At 51.7% G+C, this 19,943-nt stretch overlaps 1 protein-coding gene across 1 annotated transcript in view; it reads right to left on the bottom strand.

Moving 5' to 3' along the window:
- WNT7A (Wnt family member 7A) overlaps positions 1 to 19,943 on the bottom strand; it is an 83,438-nt gene that overhangs the window by 42,177 nt on the left and 21,318 nt on the right. Inside the window, exon 3 of the mRNA XM_075550763.1 lies at positions 6,365 to 6,636. Coding sequence (XP_075406878.1) covers positions 6,365 to 6,636 — 272 coding nt within the window. The remainder of the gene's footprint in view (positions 1 to 6,364; positions 6,637 to 19,943) is intronic.

Raw genomic sequence — 19,943 nt, 5'->3', positions numbered from 1 at the left:
TCCCAGCTGTGGCCCCATCCCCAGGGCTGCCTCCCTCTCAGGCTCAGTCACCAGCTCCCCAGGAAGAGCTGCACCAGGCCCTGCCTGCCCCACTGCCAAGGCCTTTCCCAGTGAGCTGGTGCGTTGAACTTAGTATCCAGTGTGGCCTGGACAGCCCGGTCCAGACACTCTTATCTTGAGGTTGCCCAGCCTCTTGGTCAGGAGTTCCAGAGTCAAGGATTAGCAGAAGGGGGTCCACAGTGCAGCTTCCCTACCCATCCCACATGCCAACCCATGTGTCCTGACCAAGCACGTGCCGAGGCTCACCTGCTGCCCATAGCCCTCCACCCTGGCTTGACCCTCGCAGGGTCAACCCCCGCTGGTTCTGCTGTCCTCTCTTGTAAAGAGGTCTTCTCACTGGGCAGCACCACCAAATGCCATGGGAAGACTTCCACAGCCACCTCCTGCGACCTCTACCAGGAAGCATCCCAGCTAAGCCTCACTCCAGAATGAAGACCCAGGCACTAGCTGCCGCCTGGACATCCCACTCGCTGTCCACAGGGCCTCCCACTCCTGCCCCAGTCCTGAACCCCAGCGAGGGAAGCACCCCTCCGTCCCCCACCTGCTGCAGTTATGCTTCCTACACAGCTCTCCCTCCTGCCCACCCACAGCCTCCACTTCATTTCCACTCTGTTCCAGAGAGGACCAGAGCATGGCCGTGTCAGACCTCGGTCAAAGGCTCTTCAAGGCGCCCAGAGCAGAAGAAGGCAGTCCACTCCTGGGTCTGGCACGCAGGGCCTGCATTTGGCCCTGGCCCCATTGCGGCCTCGTTCTCATCACCCTTCAGTCCCTGTGTTCCCGGCCCTCTTCCCCACACATGGGCCGTGAGCCTCCACCACCAGGGTGTGAAGGACTTCATGCCTTTGTAGATGCTGGGAGTGGTTCGTTTGTTTGTTTTTGTTTTAGCCCAAACTGTCTTCCTCCCTCCCCTGCTCGTCTCTGTGAAGGGCTCCTACTTGTCCTGCAGAGCCCTGCGAAGGACCCCTTCTTCCCGGGAGAACTCCGGTCTTCTCAGGGAGGAAGCTACTTTTCTTCTGAAACTTTAGAATCGCATCTCTTTTTGGGGGGCAGCCTGGACACATAACCTCACTCCTCCTGACTCTCCTCTTCGAGTCAATGATGGGCATCCTGCGCGGTGGTTCTCAGCCTTCCTAATGCCTTTAAGACAGTTCCTCATGTTGTGGTGAGCCCCCAACCATAACATTATTTTCATTGCTACTTCATAACTGTAATTTTGTTACTGTTATGAATTGGGTGACCCCTGTGAAGGGTCGTTCTATGTCCCCCCTAAGGGGTCGCGACTCACAGGTTGAGAACCGCTGATCTTGATGGTCAGAATGTCCTCAAGCCTTCTCCCCATGGCCATTCAGCCAAGTCTCCCCAAAGTCTGACAAGCTATGACTCACAGGCATTGAAGAGTCAGTAACCCAGAGATCCTGGTGGCTATCTTCTCAAGCAAAGATCGTAGGACTGTAAATCCTACGTGTTCGGATTGGAACTGAATGTCCTGCCATCCTAACCTGAACAGTCTGTGGCTTCAACCCCAATACACCATGGCGTGAAAATTCCAGAAAGCAGAGTGTATGCTGCTCACATACCTCACCCAACCCCACCTCCACAAAAGCATCAGTTGCACGTGCCAGGACACACAGAAGTTATCTGGGACTTCCCAGGAATTGAGCTGTCCAACTCATAATGACCCTACAGGACACAGCAGAACTGCCCCGTAGGGTCCCCCAGGCTCGCTCGCAGACTGCCACACTCTTCTCCCACAGAGAACCCCTGATCTCGCTGTCATCACGCCCTCAACCACGGTGCCACTGAGATTTATGTGGCAAGAGTACACCCAAACAATGCAAGCCCAGAGTCTATTCTGACTCATAGCCACCCCACAGCGGCTATAAATCCTTACAGAAGCAACCCACCCCGCTGCCATCAAGTTGATTCTGAGGCTGGAAGTCTTTCTGGGAGCAGAGAGCTGCGTCTTTCTTCCCAGGTGCACTGGGTGGGGGTTGAACTGCCATGACGCAGCCGACACGTAGCCAGCAGTGTCAATGGGACTCCTTGTCCCGAGGCAAAGAGCCACACTGTTCTCCAGCTGGGCGGCTAGCGAGGCCAACCTTTGGGTGTGCAGAGACTGCTGTAGCCACTGCCCCATGACAGCAAGCTTGATAGATAGATAGATAGATAGATAGATAGATAGATAGATAGATAGATAGGTAGGTAGGTAGGTAGGTAGGTAGGTAGGTAGGTAGGTAGGTAGGTAGGTAGGTAGGTAGGTAGGTAGATAGATAGATAGATAGATAGATAGATAGATAGATAGATAGATAGATAGATAGATAGAGATAATCATATCCTTCCATAGTTTAATCGTGTCAAGGAGAATTGCTACCACAATCCATTTCTAAACATTCTCTTTTTACATGAGTTCCTTGACATCATCTCTTGGTCGTGCCCCCTTCATGACTATCTCCCTCTCCCCCGAAACCCTTATTCCTCTCAGTGCCTTCATAGGCTCATCGATCCTAACCTTGATATCTTTTAGGCTTGCCAGACTGTTCTACCAATCTCATTATCCCATGGTTGGACCCTGAGACCTCACAGCAGCAAGACATAATGGAGAAGAAGGGGGGAAGCCTAGATCCACCGGTGGGGGTACCCCTCCTCACATCCCAGAGCCACAGCATTGGCCAGCGTGCCTGGTTCTGCCTGGACCGCACGGTATGAAGCCACATGGTGAGGGCTCCTGAGCTAGCCAGGCAAGGATGCCCTCCCACCCCCAGCCCAGCCCAAGGGGGCCACAGAACACAGCCTCTGGGCCACTTCGCAGCGGGCCAACTCAGAGCCCTTCAGAAGAGAAGAGGTTCCAGCCACCACCTCTGCCCCGGGACACACCCCTCCTCGGCTCCCCCTCCTCCCCCCTTCTCTCACTCCAGCTGCCAACAAGCCCCAGAGCAGGTGGTCAGGTTGAGTCTTGCCTCCCAGCGCAGGAGCGAGGAGCCGGTGATAAATACATCTGCAAGCCTTTCCAAGACTTTCAACCTGAGCAGCTGCTGCCTGGCCCTTCCTTCTGCTGGTCTCCCAAATCCACAGCATTTGCGGTCCCCGGCATCCTGACTCTGGGGGGGGGTGTCCTAGGGTGGGGGTCTCGTGGTTTAGACTACATAGGACTCTGAGCAGCTGGGAGGATCACCCAGGAGCACCCTTATCTGGTCCTGGCCAGCATCCGGGACCCACGAGAAGGCAGGAGTCCTAATCGCATTTGACAGGCGGAGACACAGAGCTCTCCAGAGGGGAGGACACTCCCAAGGAGCTGGGGGCTGTCTTTGCCGCTGCCCCCTTGATGTGGAGATGGGGCGCACCCCACCTGCCTGCTTGGGCTAAGATTGTGGCAGTGGCGCAGGGGCCAGTTGGAATCCTCTCCACGTCTCTGGTCCCACCCCATAACACTGCAGGGCAGGGCTGTGATAAATGTGTGCCTCTGAGTTGCCACAAATTCCAACTCCTGCTTCAGGAAAATGCATCAGGCCTTGTCGGAAATGCCTTCCCTGGGCATCATCCCGACAGGCCCTTCGCAACCAGAATGGAGCTAGGCTGGTGCAGGGGAGGGGGGTTGATCACCCTCCATTTTTGATAACCTGAGTGGGGAGCGGTGTCTTCCAGAGACACCGATCGGGCCCAGCCTGCACGCGTCCCCAAAGCTCTGGCCCAGAACCCATGCCTGCCCCTCCCACTCGGCCTCCCTCTGCCTCACAGGAGATGCCACCCCGGCTCTGCTCCCAAACCACCCGGGGCTCCCAATGACTCCAGATCCTCGCTCAGCCACCGCTCATTGACACAGCCCTCGCTGCGGGCCTGGATCTGGGCATGAACATCGGGGTAGTTGCCGTGCCAGCTGACAGTCTGGGCATGGCAGGGGGGCAGAGCAAGACAACAGCACATCACAGCCGCATCCGGTGAGCAGAACAGGCTTTTCTAAGGAGGGGCCGCCGAGTTGCAACCTGAGCAATGGGGAGAAGCCGCCATATGAGTGAAGATTCCGGAGCACATTTGAGGCTCTGAGTCTGTGGCCCAGCAAGTGACCTCTCGGGCCTCCTACTTGCTCTGGCCTGGTCAGGGACGCACACACCAGCCAGCCAGGGCTCCCAGACTGCCCTCAGGGCCCATTTCTAGGTTTCTGTTCACAGGCTCCTCATTCTGGATCTCCCGGCTCTGCTCAGGCCTCACTCACCTTTTGAGGCCCACCTCCTGCAGAAAGCCACCTCGGAAGGCTCCAGAGTCCCCACCAGCATATCTGGGTCCCCTACACTATCCTGCAACAGCGACCATTACCCCCAAGGCCTCATGCTTGCAAGTCACAAACCACCCTCCACCGATGGAAACTCAGCGGTCCTCACCCCAGGTGCCTTTATCCTCCCACAAGGTAGCTGCAGATGAGGAAACTGAGGCCAAGGGTGGGGCTGTGACCTGGGCCCTGAGAGATGGTCTGCCCCCAGAAACCTAGATAAGTGAATAGCAAGAGGTACTGAGCTCCCTGGCCTGGTAGACTCCAGGAGGCTGAGCCAGGCGGGGCCTCCCTTAAAACTCTCCTAGTTTAGGACAGCCATCGCTGCAGGCCCAGTGAGCTGCTCAGTCACTCAGTCCTTCCTTCCCTGGTATGACTCAGCAGGGCCCCAGATGGCTCTGATACAGGAAGTGGCAGGGGGTGGGGGGCTGGAAAGGGGGAGGGAGGAAGGAGCAGCACCATCGGAGCGCCACCCGCTGCCCTCCGGAGGCCTTGCTTCCTCCGTCTGAGGTGGCGGGCTACTTACTCCCCAACCCCCTCCCTCACAGAGATCGATGGTTCCCTACACTCGGTGACATTTATACAAATTGCAACCGCACCTACCTCTTGGTGCCTGCCGACTATGTGCCAAGTTCTGGGGTGAGCACTTTCCTCCTTCCTTCTCCCCATCCTCACCTCTGCCATCACCCCACCCCCTGAGAATGCTGGCACTATCTCTGCTTCCTGGGCAGGCGGGCAGGCGCCAGGAGCTAAGTCCTGGGCTAGCGGTGAGGACCGTCAGCCAATGATGCCACCCCTCTATGCCTCAACTTCTTCACCTGCAAAGTGGGGATCGCAGTGGTGCCAACCTCATAGGAGCAGAAGACTACCTGGCCTGGAAGTGCCAGGCCAGCATAAGAGATGTCTCTCATCTGCCACCCAAGTCTACCCCGGCAGCCTAGCAGCGGGGAAGTGACGGGGGCAGATCTTTTGCAGGAGATGTACTAGGTCTGAGCTCCCCTGGTCACCTCTCCTTTTCCAAAAAGCCATTCTCGGGAGTGGGCGGTGTTTTTAAATGAGGGGACATCACCAAAGGACTGGAGGCTATGATCCAAGGAGCTTAGGGGCTTGGCCACAGCAGGGCCCTTGCATGGGCCTCTGTTCCCTGGTTCACCACAGCCCAGGCCTCTGGGCAGTTGTGTTTGTGGCCATAGTGGTGGCCCCCACATTCAGCTTCCTATCACAACAATGCCCCCACCAAGTGGGTACCCAGCCCTCCCTCCTATCCATTTCTATGGAGCTCAACCCCAGAGTCCTCCCCCCACTTCCTGAGAGCCTCCCCACCCCACCCCCTCGCCCCACCTTGGGAACTCCCAGGCCCCACACCCAGCCTCAGGTACTGGGCAAGGTAGGCAGGAATCCCCTAGTTAAGCCACCAAGTTAACAGCCTCTGCTCTCATGCTTCTTCGCAGGGTGGGGAGCTCACTTCTCTACTGGTCCTGGTCCTCTACTGGGACAGGGTCTGCCCCGTGGAACCTGCTACCTCGTGGGTTCTATTCTCTGGGCCTGCTCAGGGACATGAGACGGGTTCACTAGCCTCCTTGCTACCTCAGCCAACTCCACTAGAAAGACCCGGAACATCCCTGACTCCTCAATGAAGCCGAGAAGCCAGGACACTCTGAAGAGACAGGAGCCTCCTCCTTCCTATGGAGCTCCCCAACTTGCTTAAGGTGACCCCCAGAACAGCTGCTGCACACGCCACCGACTCCTACCGACCTCGCTCAACCCCCGGCCCCAAGCACAACACTCTGCAACCGATTTTGTGGATCCAGGTGTACACGCTCACATCCGCCGCCCTTTCCAAACTGCTTCAGTGACATCCCATGCGTCGCCTCCTGAGTGTTCAAACAAGCTCCGGGCCATGGACAAAGACTGACCAGCCGCCAACGGGCCACCTGGTCAAGGTGGAGGAGGGAGCCCTGCGGCACAGCCCCGGAGAGCCAGCACCAGCCTTTCTCAGAAAGCCCTTCGCGGCACCTCTACCAAGCCCTGGCTGCCTACCTTCCGGCCTGCCTCATTATTGTGCAAGTTCATGAGCGTCCGGGCATTCTGCTTGATCTCCCTCGCATCCACAAAGACCTTGGCGAAGCGGATGCCGTAGCGGATGTCAGCAGAGCAGCCACCCCACTTCCAGCCCTCGTCCCGGTGGTACTGGCCTTGCTTCTCCTTGTCACAGCCGCAGTCACTCAGGTTGCCCTGGGTACAGGCAGCCGTGATGGCGTGCGCCACACCGGCGGCAATGATGGCGTAGGTGAAGGCAGCCTCCCGGCTCCCTGAGAGGGCGAGAGAAAAGAAGAAAGGCGGGTCAAGGACAGGGACAGGGACTCAGGGCTGGCTCCACAAACACTTCCGGGGCGCCTGTTCCTTCCCCTGCCCTCTTCCCAGTGGGGAGAAGCGCATTTCCCAGCAGCCTGCGCAGGTGCACAACGGTCCCTTCATCTGCACAGGTACTAGAAGGGCACACGTTTGTAACATGCATGCCATGAGCACGGCAGCACAGAGGAGAGCCCCCCCCAAGAGGGGGGGTCCCTGAGACCATCACTGTTCGGGTGAGTAGAAAGCCTCATCTTTCTCCCAAGCAGCAGTTGGTGACTTTGCGGTTAGCAGGCCAATATGTGACCCACACCACCACAGGGTCGCCAGAGGGTGGCTAGGAGTCAGGATCCACAGGTTTTTGTGTGCACAGGCCTTGGTACCAGAAGGTTTGGGTTCGATGTCGGACACCGCTCGCTCCCCTGGCTCTGTCACTTTCAGGCAATGTGACCACCCCTCCCCACGCCCCAATAAAATGAGGGCAGAGCAGAAATGCTGTTCTCTCAAGACAAGAATTTGTCCACAGGAAGCTCATGGCCCATCTTTCTCCTGAGAAGGAACTAGTGGTTTTGAACTGCTGACCTCTCAAATCACAGCTCGATTTGTAACCACTGAGCTACCAAGGCCCACATGTTCCAGGTGGTCCCAAAGAGAGGACTCATCCTAGGCCAGGGAGTCCCCAGGCCCCCCACCAGGCACACACATTCATGCATAGGGTGTCACACATGTCAAACACATCAGAGGACAGGGCAAAGAGTAAGAATAAACAGTCAGAGAAGAACAATTCGACCATGATGTGAAAAAGAACATGAGAGGGCAGGAGTGAAATCCCTGTCACTTCCTGGCTGTGAGACCTCGGACACGTCACCTAACCTCTCTGTGCTCCACTCCCCCCAGCAGACCAGCTGACCTGGCAATTGGAAAGATTGGGGTGGGGTGGGGGTGGACAAACTCGCCCAAATATCAAATGCATTCGAATGTTTACTGGTGGCGGCACTGACTGTGCCTTAGCTGCAGAAGAAGGGGACGGGGGTCTTCCTTTATCTTGACTTACAGTTGAAGAAGCTGAGATCAAGAGAAGCTCTGGATTGCCCAGGACGCCCAACTGGTGGGCATGGGACCAAGGCCCATACCCTGTCAACAAGCCCCAGTCACCAATGACTCAGAGGGACAGGAGGCTCGGCCCAGGCTTGAGCGATGGAACGGAGACCATCAGCCTGGCTTCTCCCTTGCTCACCCCTGGGGCAAGGGCAAGGGTGAGTGGGGTGCAGATGGGGAGCTGCCAGCCCAACCTCACTGTGCTATGTGTGGCCCTGTTCTGCCACAAGCTGGTGACCACCCTGGGTCCCTCTGAGGCCCTTGTGCAGCATGTGACAACGCAGGTGGTACGTGACAGACACCTAGCGGCAATGGCAGTCAGGAGAGCTTCTGATCCCACCCCCTGATCCGCCGCCACCCCCTCCACCACATATCAAGAGGTGGGAAGCAGGGCAGCCGCACCTGAACACATTCAAGTCTCCTGAGTTCAAGCTGGACCCCTCTCAAAGTGAAGCCTCATTGTCGCCTCTCAGTGAAACAAGCCACCCCTGGAGGTGAAGGCTGCACCGGAGAGACCATGGTGGCTGCCCATTGGATGCTCAAGGGTTGCTGCTAAACCTACTGGTGTTGGCTTGCCCTGCATCATCAACCCAGGACTGCCCAAAGCCACTGTCTCCACTGATCACTGTACCTCCCACCCTGGACATTCATTGGGTGGCTGTATCACTGACATTAGGCTGGTGAACTTCTTCCTGCCCCTGTTGCCTCCTCTATGAACTGGGGCTACCAACAGCATCCATGCATGTAGGCGACCAGGTGGAGAGATGATACCGAGTGAGGGAAGCTGATGAGCCAGTGCTGACACGCAGTCTTGGCTCAGTAAATGCCAGCCAGTTATTGTGCTTGTTGGACCTTCATGTCACCCTTAACTTCAGTCATGATGGTGGATGCCTTGTGGTTACCCTTAAGGTCAACAATTGTTGTTGTCGTCGCTGTTGTCTGCCCCTGTAAGTCTGGAGACGGCCACAGGCAGAGGAAATAGAGAGAGCTGATATGAAGTCCGCCATCCGAGCCAAGCTGTGAGTTTGGGAGGTGGGGACACGACCACATCTGCCTCCAATCCCCACCGTCATGGGTAAAGGATTCATGAAAGAGAGATCAGCCAGTAAGTGGCTGATCTTAACCACTTAACTTCCCTGAGCTGCTGTGTCATCATCACCTGTGAACAGGCGCCTACCCTTAGAACGGCAATGGCTATCAGCTGGCATGTTAAAAACAAAAACTAAACTCACTGCCATCGAGTTGATGGCGAACACAGGATGAATCATGTAATTCCTATAACTGGCAGAACTGCAGGGACCACTGGGAAATACCGAGAAGTTTCCCTTGATGTTATTTCTCTGTAGAGCATTTCTTGCTAGCTGTTATTCTCGATTTGTCCTTTGTCTGCTCCCTCTAGCCCCCTCACCACTCTCTTCCATCTAGAATGTGATTGCCTTGAAGGCAAGCGCTTTATCTGGTGCCCGGATGGAGTAGTGGGTTCCTCATGGGCAGCCAACCGTCAGGACAGCAGTTAGCAACACCAGTGGCTCCTTGGGTGAGAGACCAGGCTATCTCCTCCAATAGAGATGGATCATCTTGGAGACCCCAGAGAGCAGACTTCCCCAGTGCTACAGCATCACGATGAGTCGGAATCTATCAATGGCCATGAGTTTGTGTCTTTGTTTGGGTTTGGTTTGGGGTCTGCTGTGCTTCAGGGCCTAGCACATAGCAGGCACACAATACATAGGAATAAACAGAAGGTCCCCAAACTCCAACCAAACAGTGGCCCGAACCCCCTGGCCTTTATTCCATGGGTGTTGTTGCCGAAGCTCCCTGCTCAGACCCTTAGAAGAACATATTAATCTATCCCTTAGCAAACAAGGGAGGTCATACAAGCAAGTCATACAAGCATGTTACAGAGGGGGAAACAGAGGCCAGGTCTTGCTGGGCCCACCAGCAGGTCCCTGAATCAGAGAACAGAGCCATAAACACGGAGTCCAAGGGTCCTTCATCAGTGCCCGAGTTCCCCATCTAAAGAGACAGATGGGTAGAGACCCGGAGACTTCCCTCAAGGCACTAAGAACAGGAGCATCTTGGCTCCCAACACAGAGGCCCTGCCCGTCCCGCTGCCACAGCCTCCTGAGCTCGGGAGCCACCCACCTCTCTCACGTATGTTTGCCATCTGGCAATCCAGGTGACCACCCCCTTGGGACTCAGATAAAAAGCCTGCCAATCCCTCTGCTCATTCAGTGGGCCGCCTGAGCCAGGACTACAGTTCTAGAATCTCGGCTGCCCCACCTGTAAAATGGGAACAGCCACGCGTGACGAGCCAGGCACGTGGACCGTGCTGATGGAAGTACAGCTGAGTTGGAAAGGGAGCCCTGGCTGATGCCCTCGTGCTGACCAGCTCCACACCAGCCCCAGCGGTAAGCGGAAATCAACGGATGCCCAAGCCTGCCTGAACGGTTCCATTCCACTGCCCTGTGCAGCCACTACAAATGGGTGGCACCAGAATACTATCTGAGTAGATTTACAGTATCTTACTGGAAACCACAAAATGCATTGTATTTTTTTTCATTTGCTATTTAAAGCCAGTGCACCCGGGAGTGAACAATCTGCAGTGCCACCGGCTGAAATATGATGATTTGGAAAACAGACAGATGGAAAAAGGTTGTTTTTGCCAGTCCTATGACAAGGCAGATCACCGTCCCCCTGGGCTGGAAAGGTCACGTTGGGCTGTCTCCAGTTAAAAGAGGTCCGGAGCCTCTCTGTGAGTGACAGGGGGCTTTAGGGGTGAGGAGAGCTTGGGTCTGGGCTAAGTTGGCTAAAGTAAGAGGCACAAGGAGAAGGAAGTGGGGAGAGGGGCACGGTTTCCACCCAGGTCTCCACACTTCTCCTCGGCCTCGGATTCGTCCAAAGACCTCATTCCCACCAAACAAGGCTCTCCCTAACCGTCAGTGTCTTCTGCCCCTTCCTGCCTCCTCACCCTCTCTGAACCCCAGGCCCCCCTGGCTGGGTGGTGCATGCTATTCCATCACCTGGAAATGCCCTTCTTCAGCCCACCTACCAAGTGAGGGGCAAAGCAGCCTTTTGGCTCCAAGCTCCAGGGCTCTGGAGACAGATAAACGTGGGTTTCATCCTGGCCCAACAGTGGTGAGAACGGAAGGGGACCCGCTGGCTTCTCCCAGTTGCTTCCTTTCTCAAGTAGAAGCAAAACCCCTGCCTCTCAGAGTCGTTGGCAGAGCCAGGCTCCCTGGTAAGCAAGAGCAACACAAACGTGTGCTCACTTACTAATCCACAGTGAACCATTTCCCACAAGCTGACGTGATGAGAAACCTATGAAACGACAGGTGCGTCAATCAGCACAAGTAAGCCCATGTGTACCTTGTCTATTGGGACGCTGAGCCGGTCAAGAATTGGATGCTAGAAAAGAGGCTTTAGGTACAAAGGTGCTGTAGGGTGGGGGGAGAGAGAGGTGGCAGTCATTTCGAATCAGAATCTTTGCGAAAGCAAAAAACAAAACCAAAAAAAGCAACCGGGAAATTGTTCCCTATAGATTTGTCAGCAAGCCCGAGGAAGCCCATGCTTACTTTGTTTATTGAGTTACGTACCCCTAAGCTGAAAGGCTTAAAGAAACGACCACACGTGAGGGACCCGGCCCACCTGTAAGAGCATCATTAAACGGTGGTTCTAATTGGATGCCTGTGGCCAGGAGTGTGGTTCACATCATACCACTGTGGTAGTTACACAATTCCATGGCAACTTGATAAAATAAGAATGAAGGGGTGGAGTCTAGCCTGCCAATCAGGCTGCAGCCTGTTGATCCCTCCTTGTGGGCGTGGCCTTCTCCTGAGGATTCTAGCGCATCCTCTTGTTCTCCCGCAAGGAGGACCACACTCTGTGCTTAATAAGCCACAAGGAGCTATGCCGATGGCAGTGAGAGCCTGGAGCTGGAGGAGACACGCAGAGACCCGTGCCAGCACTGAGATGCTTCCACCACCACTAGAGCCACAAGACTTCCCACCCATCAGACTGTGGTGGCATCATTGCACGTGTGGTGTGAGTCTGAAGAGAAATGTATACACTGGTATTGGACCTATGGGTCAATATCGGACTTATGGATTTGATCTGGACTGGGCTGTTTTCATAACATACCATTACTCCTTGATATAAAGTTGTCTCTCATACACACGAGTGTCTCTGGATTTGTTTCTCTAGTCAACCCGGACTGACACACCCATTAAGATGTGGTTCAACTGTCGCCTCCCCTGAGAAGCCTTCCTGATGTGGCTTCCCGGTGCTGTGACCCACTACTGCATCCTTCTCATTACTTACCTTCATCATGCTGAGTTACGCAATCAGTCTCCATCCCGGGTGGTGGGGATCTGGATCATTCCATTGTAAGCCTCAGCATTTATCTGAATGAATGACTGTGTGTGTGTGTGTGTGTGTGTGTGTGTGTGTCTGCCTGCCTGCCGCCTGAAAACTGGAAAGGGAACATTATAACAAAGCATGCATCGCAAAGAATAGCGTCAGGAGAGGGAAAACCCAGGATGAACCCAGGCTTGCAAAGAAAAAAAAAGGGGAAATGTGAATGAGACAAAAAGTCCTTTGTTAGCTGCATCCTAATCAAGAAGAGGGAAGGAACAGGTCTTTTTCTGGGGCAAGATGGCATATTGTTAAGAAATGACAGAGAGAAAGTAGAGCTGCCTGCCCCTTGCTTCTGGCTCTCAAACGGGAAAGGTCTTCGAATACATCCTTCCAATCTTCCTACGAGTTCACATGGCCCAACAGTTCACATGGCCCACAGGCCCAAAAGAGGAAGCTGGGTTTTTTTTTGTGTGTGAGGCTGGTGGATTCCCAGACACGGGGCTCTGGGAACAGACAGCCACCCAAGGGGGTGGCGGAAGCTGCTGAGTGACTGTCAGAAGGCAGAGTCGTCACCCAAATGCTGGAGCAGTGAGTAAAGGCCCAGAAAGACCACCGCAGTCTCTGCTGCATAGACAAAGGAGGGTGGGCTCTAAGAACTTAGTCCTAGGTCATTTTTGCTGATATCTAGGGGGATCCTGGCAGGGGTACCCAAACAGGGTCATCTGGAGAAAGAAAGGATACAGTCCTTCCCAGCATTAGACATAACAAATTCCTATGTGTACAAAGGGTTTGGCTATCAACATAGATCCTGTTTCTCTCCTGATTAAACCCCTCCAATAGCCCCCTTCCCGGGCAAACCCCCTGAGTCTGTAACAAAATACCCTGAGGACTGGGTCTCATCTCTTTCTACCCTCCCCACGGGAAGACCCTACAAGGCGGTGCAGTGGGCTACAGGTTGAACTACTAACTACAAGGTCAGCAGTTACAAACCCTCTTCAAGATGCTCACAGTCTCAGAAAGGCCCGGGGGCAGTTCTTCTCTGTCCTATAGGGTCATCGTGAGTGAGAACTGGCCAGCCGCAGTGAGTTTGAGTTTTTTGAGACCACCCCCCACAGTCCAGCTTGCCCGAATACTCTGAATTGCAAGGACGTCTGGCTGGGTTACAACGGGCCACAAAGCTTTAGTCCTGTGTCCTGCTGCTGTTGGCTATTGACCAGTCCCTGCTTCCCCTCAATATTCATTTCAGGTGGCCCTTAGGCCTACAGGCCACCTGCTGTGGGATACACAAATGTTTTCCCCCAGGTTGTTTCCCTGATTGTATGCCCAGCCTAGGACCTGCTTGCTAGAGCATTGTGAGGTCAACTGCTTAGGGGTGATCTCCCTAAGAGCCATGAGAGCAATCAGACACTATTGCCTGTAGGTGGGGCCCACTCCCTGCTGATAAGGATAGTCCTTGTTTCCCTGAAGGAGAGCCCAATGACAAGGTCAAGACAACTCAAGGAAGATCAAGGTTAGGCTGCCATCTTGAATCTAGGATCTGCCCATCTTGTCACATGTGTACCCCTGCTCCCTCCCCTTGCTATTGTGTGTATACCCCTAGATCGTCCCCCTCCCACTGAATGTATTGCCTATGGTATAACCCCTTCCTGTGATGATGTAATAGGGGGGGCCTTGCACTCCCCCCCAAGAGTATATCAGCCTTGATTGGAACTATTTTCTCTCTCTCTGCATGGACCTTGCTGCTGAGATCATGACTGCCGCAGAGGTGAGCATGCTACCATAAAAGGTGTCTGACTCCTTTAGTTTACTCTTTCACTCTTTCCTATTCGCTATGACTTTACTATAACTTTTCTATATTGTCGCCGTACATTTGCACCCACGGACCCTGCAGTTGTCAGAGGCTGGTTTACTTGACAACCTGCCCTTCCTCCAAGTGCCACTCCTTCTTCTACCAGAGCCCGAGCTACATTTCAGAGCAGTCTGCCAGTCCCATGCCAGCCTGAGTGCTCTATAGCTCCTCCCTGTGTGGTTCTTCATTCCTTACACACAGAAGGCATTAGTACATGTCTGTGGGCGCAGATGGACAAGTGGTGGACAGATGGGTGTTACCTCAATAGCATTTAATTTACACAGATTTGATGGGTTCACCTATAGAAAAATAAACTATTGTCTACTTCTATTTTGAGATAAGTACTTTTGATTCTGTACAGTGTGTTGTTGTACATGATTCATTTAATGGACCTTTTTACTGTATCCACTGTCTAGAACACTGGGTAAATGATGGCTGGTGTAGGCGATTTTTGAGGGTAATGTTGACTAGAATACATTTTCATCATACACATTATGTTAAAGGCTAAAATGTGACCCCAGGGATGAGGTTCAACTGGAAATAGATGACTATTTCTGGCAGCTTTCCAGTGAGGTCCCAAAACCACATTAAGTGGACAGCCAATCTGCAGGGGCAAATAGAGTGATGTCTCCCAGTGAGGTCCCTGGCAAGGTCAGCCGTGCTGGACAGCAGTGATTCCAATGTCAGAGCACGGTGAGACATTCTAGGGGGCACCTAGCTAAACGGATTGCATTACAAGAGGCTTTTCAGAGCCTTTAGCGGGCTGGTGGGCACTCCGAGTCTCTAGAAGCAAGGTGTCCAGCATTCTGAGCAACCCCAAAGTGTCTTCCCAGAACACAGATTTTCCCCCAGAGTAGAATCTGATATGAGTATGAAGTAGAGCAGTGTCCTGCTGAACAGAATCTGGGCGAGACTCCGCTTGGGTTCCGTGGTGCAGGTCTTTCCCAGGCCTTGACGCGGTCAACAGGAATGCCATTCGAAGCTCGACCCACGGCAGATGGGAGAGCTAATAGAAGAGTTGCATGGATCACTATTTAAAAAGGTTTTCATGAGCTGAAATTAGAGGCTGAGATGGATTAAAATGAAAATATGCAGCAGTGAATGTCCAGTCTTGTATGTTAGGTCAGGAAATAGGAGCATTCACCACACAACAGAGAAACAGAGGACTAAGGTGTGTTAGATCTTGCCGACGCAGATTCACGAGCACAAACGAGACGTGGGTCTTGTTCCCGTGGGCTTGGTGTCTCCATTGGTCACTGGGTGCTCACGGTGTACTTGGCTGTGTGTGAGGGGTGGGGAGCCCAGTGGAGAAAACAGTTGACTGGGCTCCATGGAGCCCCACCAACGTGGGAAGGACAAATGGGAGGCATATTAATGCATAGGAAATAAAATCACTTCTGAAGTGGAAGGTCCTCTACGAAGAACAGCACAGGGTGATCTTCAGGGAGGCCCTCTGAGATGGGTGGTCCAGCAAGGGCATATGGGAGAGGTGGTAGTTGAGTGGAGAGCTTGACAATGCTGGAGCCAGTAGATTACTCATCACTGCTCAACTGCCTCTCCCACGTACCCTTCTGGCCTGCCCCTGTGAGTGCCCGACATGCATGAAGTCCGCCTGAGGTGACTGCGTGCCTTCCACGTGCCACTCTGCAGAGGCATCCACCTCTCACATGAAGCTTACATCTGGCTGAGAGGCACGTGCATGGGACAACGCACCTGTGACATGTAGAGCACGCTGTAAGCAGTCCTGTACAGCCAAGATGGGAAAGACCTGTGGATAGCTTCAGCGCTACACAAACGAGCAGTTAGATGGACATTATGTCCTGGTATCATCAAATGCTATGAAGAAAAATAAGGCCAGGTGAGGGCTGAAGAAAGATAGGTGGGTATTCTACACTAAAGAGGCTTCCCTGCATAGAGACAGAAAAGGCAAGGAGATGAAGCAAACATCTGGGAGGAATGTTCCAGGCATGGGGAGAAGTGAGTGCCCAGTTCCTAAAGTTCCTAGTGGTGCTGCAGGCAGGAGATGGGCAGAGAGAGCTACTGTGGCAGTTACATAATCTCCTGTCAACTTGAGAAGGGGTGGAGTCTAGCCTGTCAATCAGGTCACAGCTGGATGACCTCATTTGGAGGTGTGAAGGAGATATATAGCTCATTGGAGGGTAGACATACTCTGCTTCATTTGTCTGTTGACAAATCAGATGTGCTACCCCAATGGAGCCAGAGACCTGAGGCTAGAGGAGCCATGTGGAGACCCATGCCCGTGCTGAGATGCTTCTACCACCACTAGATCCACAAGACTTTCCACCCACTGGCCTGTGATCTTTCTTCCTGCATTCAGTGTCATTGCATGTGCTGTGTAAGTCTGAAAAAGAATTTATAGACTGGTAGCAGACATATGTGCTAATATCGGATTTATGGACTTGATCTGGACTGGGCTTGGATTTTTTCTTAATGTACAATTGCTCTTTGATACAAAGTTCTCTCTTACACACACATGAGTGTCTCTGGATTTGCTTCTCTAGGCCCTTAAAGGACTAGTGGATGGGTTTACCTGCTGTTCTCAGAGCAATGGAATCCATGGTAAAGTTTTAAACTAGTAGATGTCAAGGCCAGAAGAACACTAGAAATTCAGTATTAGGTGACTGTATAGACTGGGGGATCCAAGAAGGTAGTTGCTTCAGGAAGTGGCTGTTGCTGCTCAGGAGACCACTGTCTGAAGATGGGAATTTGAGCTTGGAGGTGATGGCAGAGTGGTGATGAGTAGTGGGGGTGAGGGGACAGATTTGGGGATGTGTCTTTCAGGTAGAGTCAGAAATGGTGAGCTTAGATGACCATAGCAGACCAATGGTTTCAAGAATAAAACCCAAGGCATGTATCTGCAGCTTCTCGAGCTTCCTGTGAGATGGGTGTGTAAAGAGGGGGGGCACATCTGCTGATGGATTATCCCTCACTTGTTATACTGGGCCCACCTAGAGCCCCCGTCCAGGTAAAATAGCTGAGTGTTCCATTCTGTAGATGGGAGGTGGAGGTCAGGAAGGTGAAGTGACTTACTGGGTCATCGGTAAGGCTGAGCTGAAGGACTGGCCATGAGCCTCTGGCTCCGGTCCTCACTTGGCTGTCCCCCAGCCCAGCTACATAACCAGACGTTCTCAAACACCTGGTAGCCAGGAGAATCTCACATCTTCAGAGCTCATCCACACAGAGGGATCTTGGCAACAATATGGGACTCACTACTGATGTCAGCTCTGTCATAAAACAGCTTTGCTTAGAGCCTGTTCCAGGAGTGAGGTGGAGGGTGACGGTCTTCCTGTCAGGGAGGGACATGGACCAAACAAGCCCATGAGTGGGAAAGGGCTGCCCTGACTCCTGGTTTATATCAGCCCTCAATAAGTAGATGCAGGACAAAGATGGTGGAAGCGGAAGCCCCTACCAGCCTTCCTCCTCCTCCTCATCATCATCATTCTTCTTTTGTTGCCTATGTGTGTATCTGGGTATGTCTCTATCTGTGTATGTCTCTCTTTTCTTAATTTCTTGATATTTTTTCTTTAATAGTGGTCTCCTACAAAATTTGTTCTTTATGAGACTAGCTTTGCTGAACATCATGTCCTCAGAATTCATCCATGTTACGAGATGCTTGTTTTTTATGGATGCATGATATTCCATTGTATGTATGTCCCAGAGTTCATGTATGTGTTCCTCCACGGCCTGGCATTTGCCACTGTGGATAGCGCGCAATAAACAAGAGCACGCACATATCTGTTCATGTTGTGTTCCTTATTTTTTTGAGTATAAACCAAGTAGATTGTTGGGTCATAGGATATTTCTGTTTCTATTTGTTTAAGAAGGCGCCATAATACTTTCCACAGTGGGCGTACAGTTCCACCAGCAGGCTCTAAGGGTTCCAATCTCCCCACAATTCTCTCCAGCATTTGTCATTTCTGTCTTGTTTTGAATTTTGCTATCAGGGCCAGTGTGAGGGAGCATCTCGTCTCTGTTTTCATTTGTATTTCTCTTATAGTTAATGATTGCAAGCATTTCTTACGTTGTTGGCTGCCTGGATGTCATCATTAGTGAATTGCCTAGCCATGTCTTCTGTCCATTTTTTAATTGGATAATTTATGTTTTTCCTATTAAGATGTTTCCATATTCTAGAGATTTTCAAGATTAATCTTTAGCAATACGTCATAGCCAATCCACACCCGTGCCCCTGCACCCCCGCGCCAATCTGTGGGCTCTCTTTTTACTCTCTTGACGAAATCTTATGGTGTACACAAATGCTGTCACTTACGGAGTTCCTAGTTCTCTATTCTTTTCTTCTGTGGTGTGGGGTTTTTTTCATTGTTGGATAATGTATTTATGACTTATATTAGGGTCCTTAAGTTTGTCCCTATTTTTTTTTCATTGATGATCTTTATACTTCTAGGGTTGATAGTTAAGTCTTGAAGCCAGTGGTTCTCAACCTGTGGGTCACGACCCCTTTGGGGTTTGAATCACCCTTTCAGAGGGGTCACCCGGTTCATAACAGTAGCAAAATGACAGTGATGAAGTAGCAACAAAAATAATGTTATGGTTGGGGGGTCACCACCACATAAGCAACTGAATGAAAGGGTGGCGGCATTAGGAAGGTTGAGAACCACTGCTTTAAACAATCTTGAATTCCTTTTTTGTATGTGGTATGAGGTATGGGCCTATTTCATGTTTTTACAGATAGAGATTCAATTTTCCAACATCGTTTTCTGAAAAGACTATTTTTTCCCCATTTAATATGTTTCAGTCCTTTATCAAAATTCAGGTCTGTAGGTGCTGATTTTATTTCTGGGTTCACTATTCTGGTCATTGGTCTACATGTATATCCTGGTACCAGTATCAAGCTGTTTTGACTGCCAGGGATATGTAATCGATTTTAAAATCAGGGAGTGAGAGGCCTCCTAGCTAGTTTTTAAGTTTTAGTTGTGTTTTGCTTATCCTGAGTTTCTTTTCCTGTCCATACAACATATGGGTTTTTCATTTCTCTGAAGACTAGTGCTGGCATTTGGATCAGAATTACATTATATTTAGAGATTGCTTTGGATACTGTCAACATTTTCCCAATATCAAGTCTTCCTGTCCTGGAACATGGGACGCGCTTCCATTTACGCAGCTCTCTTATGGTGTCTGGCAGTGTTGGTGTCTTGCGTTTCTCTGTACAAGTATTTTGCTTCTCTGGTTCATGCGTAAGCATTTCATCTTTTGGGTGCTCATTGTAAACTGCACCGCCTCAGTAGTGTTTTCAATTTCCCTTTCAGAGTTCTCATCTTCAATATACAGAAATCCTGGTGATTTTTACATGTCAATCTTATAGCACTTCATGTTGGTAAATTTTTCAATTAGTTCTAGCAATTTTCTTATAGAGTCTTCCGTTTTCTCTCTATAAAACTATATCGACTACAAACAGAAATTTTTGCTGCTTCTTTGTTAATTAATCTAGATGCCTTTGATTTCTTGTTTATGTCTGTTAGCTTTGGCTAAGATTTCCAGGACTAGAGGAGATGAGAATGGTGGTCAAGTGCATCAACATCTGGTTGTATTCAGATCAGAAATGCGATCAGTTCCTTTCCAGTGAGCGAAATGCTGGCCACTGGGTTTTGGGCACATGGCCTTTAAGATGTAGAGGAATTTTTATTTTATTCCTATTTTATTGAATGATTATCAAAAATGGATGTTAAGATTTTGTCTAATGTCTTATCTGTATCCATTGATATAATCATATGTTTCCCCTTTTTGGTTTTATTTATATGGTGGATTATATTGATTGTTTTTCTAATATCGAACCATCCTTGAATACCTGCTATAAATCCCACTTGATCACACATTTTCAAACAGGCTAGGGTGTTGTTGAGACCTTTTGCTCCTATGGGCCCTTCAAGTCTACGTCTGTTTGGGGCACCAGGGTTTTCCTTGCTGCATAAAGTGAGTTTGGTAGTGTGT

The sequence above is a fragment of the Tenrec ecaudatus genome, chromosome 5, assembly GCF_050624435.1.
Source record: "Tenrec ecaudatus isolate mTenEca1 chromosome 5, mTenEca1.hap1, whole genome shotgun sequence".
Taxonomy (NCBI): Eukaryota; Metazoa; Chordata; class Mammalia; order Afrosoricida; family Tenrecidae; genus Tenrec; species Tenrec ecaudatus.
Note: the sequence above shows the minus strand (reverse complement) of the source record. Positions and strands in the feature narration are given on the sequence as shown.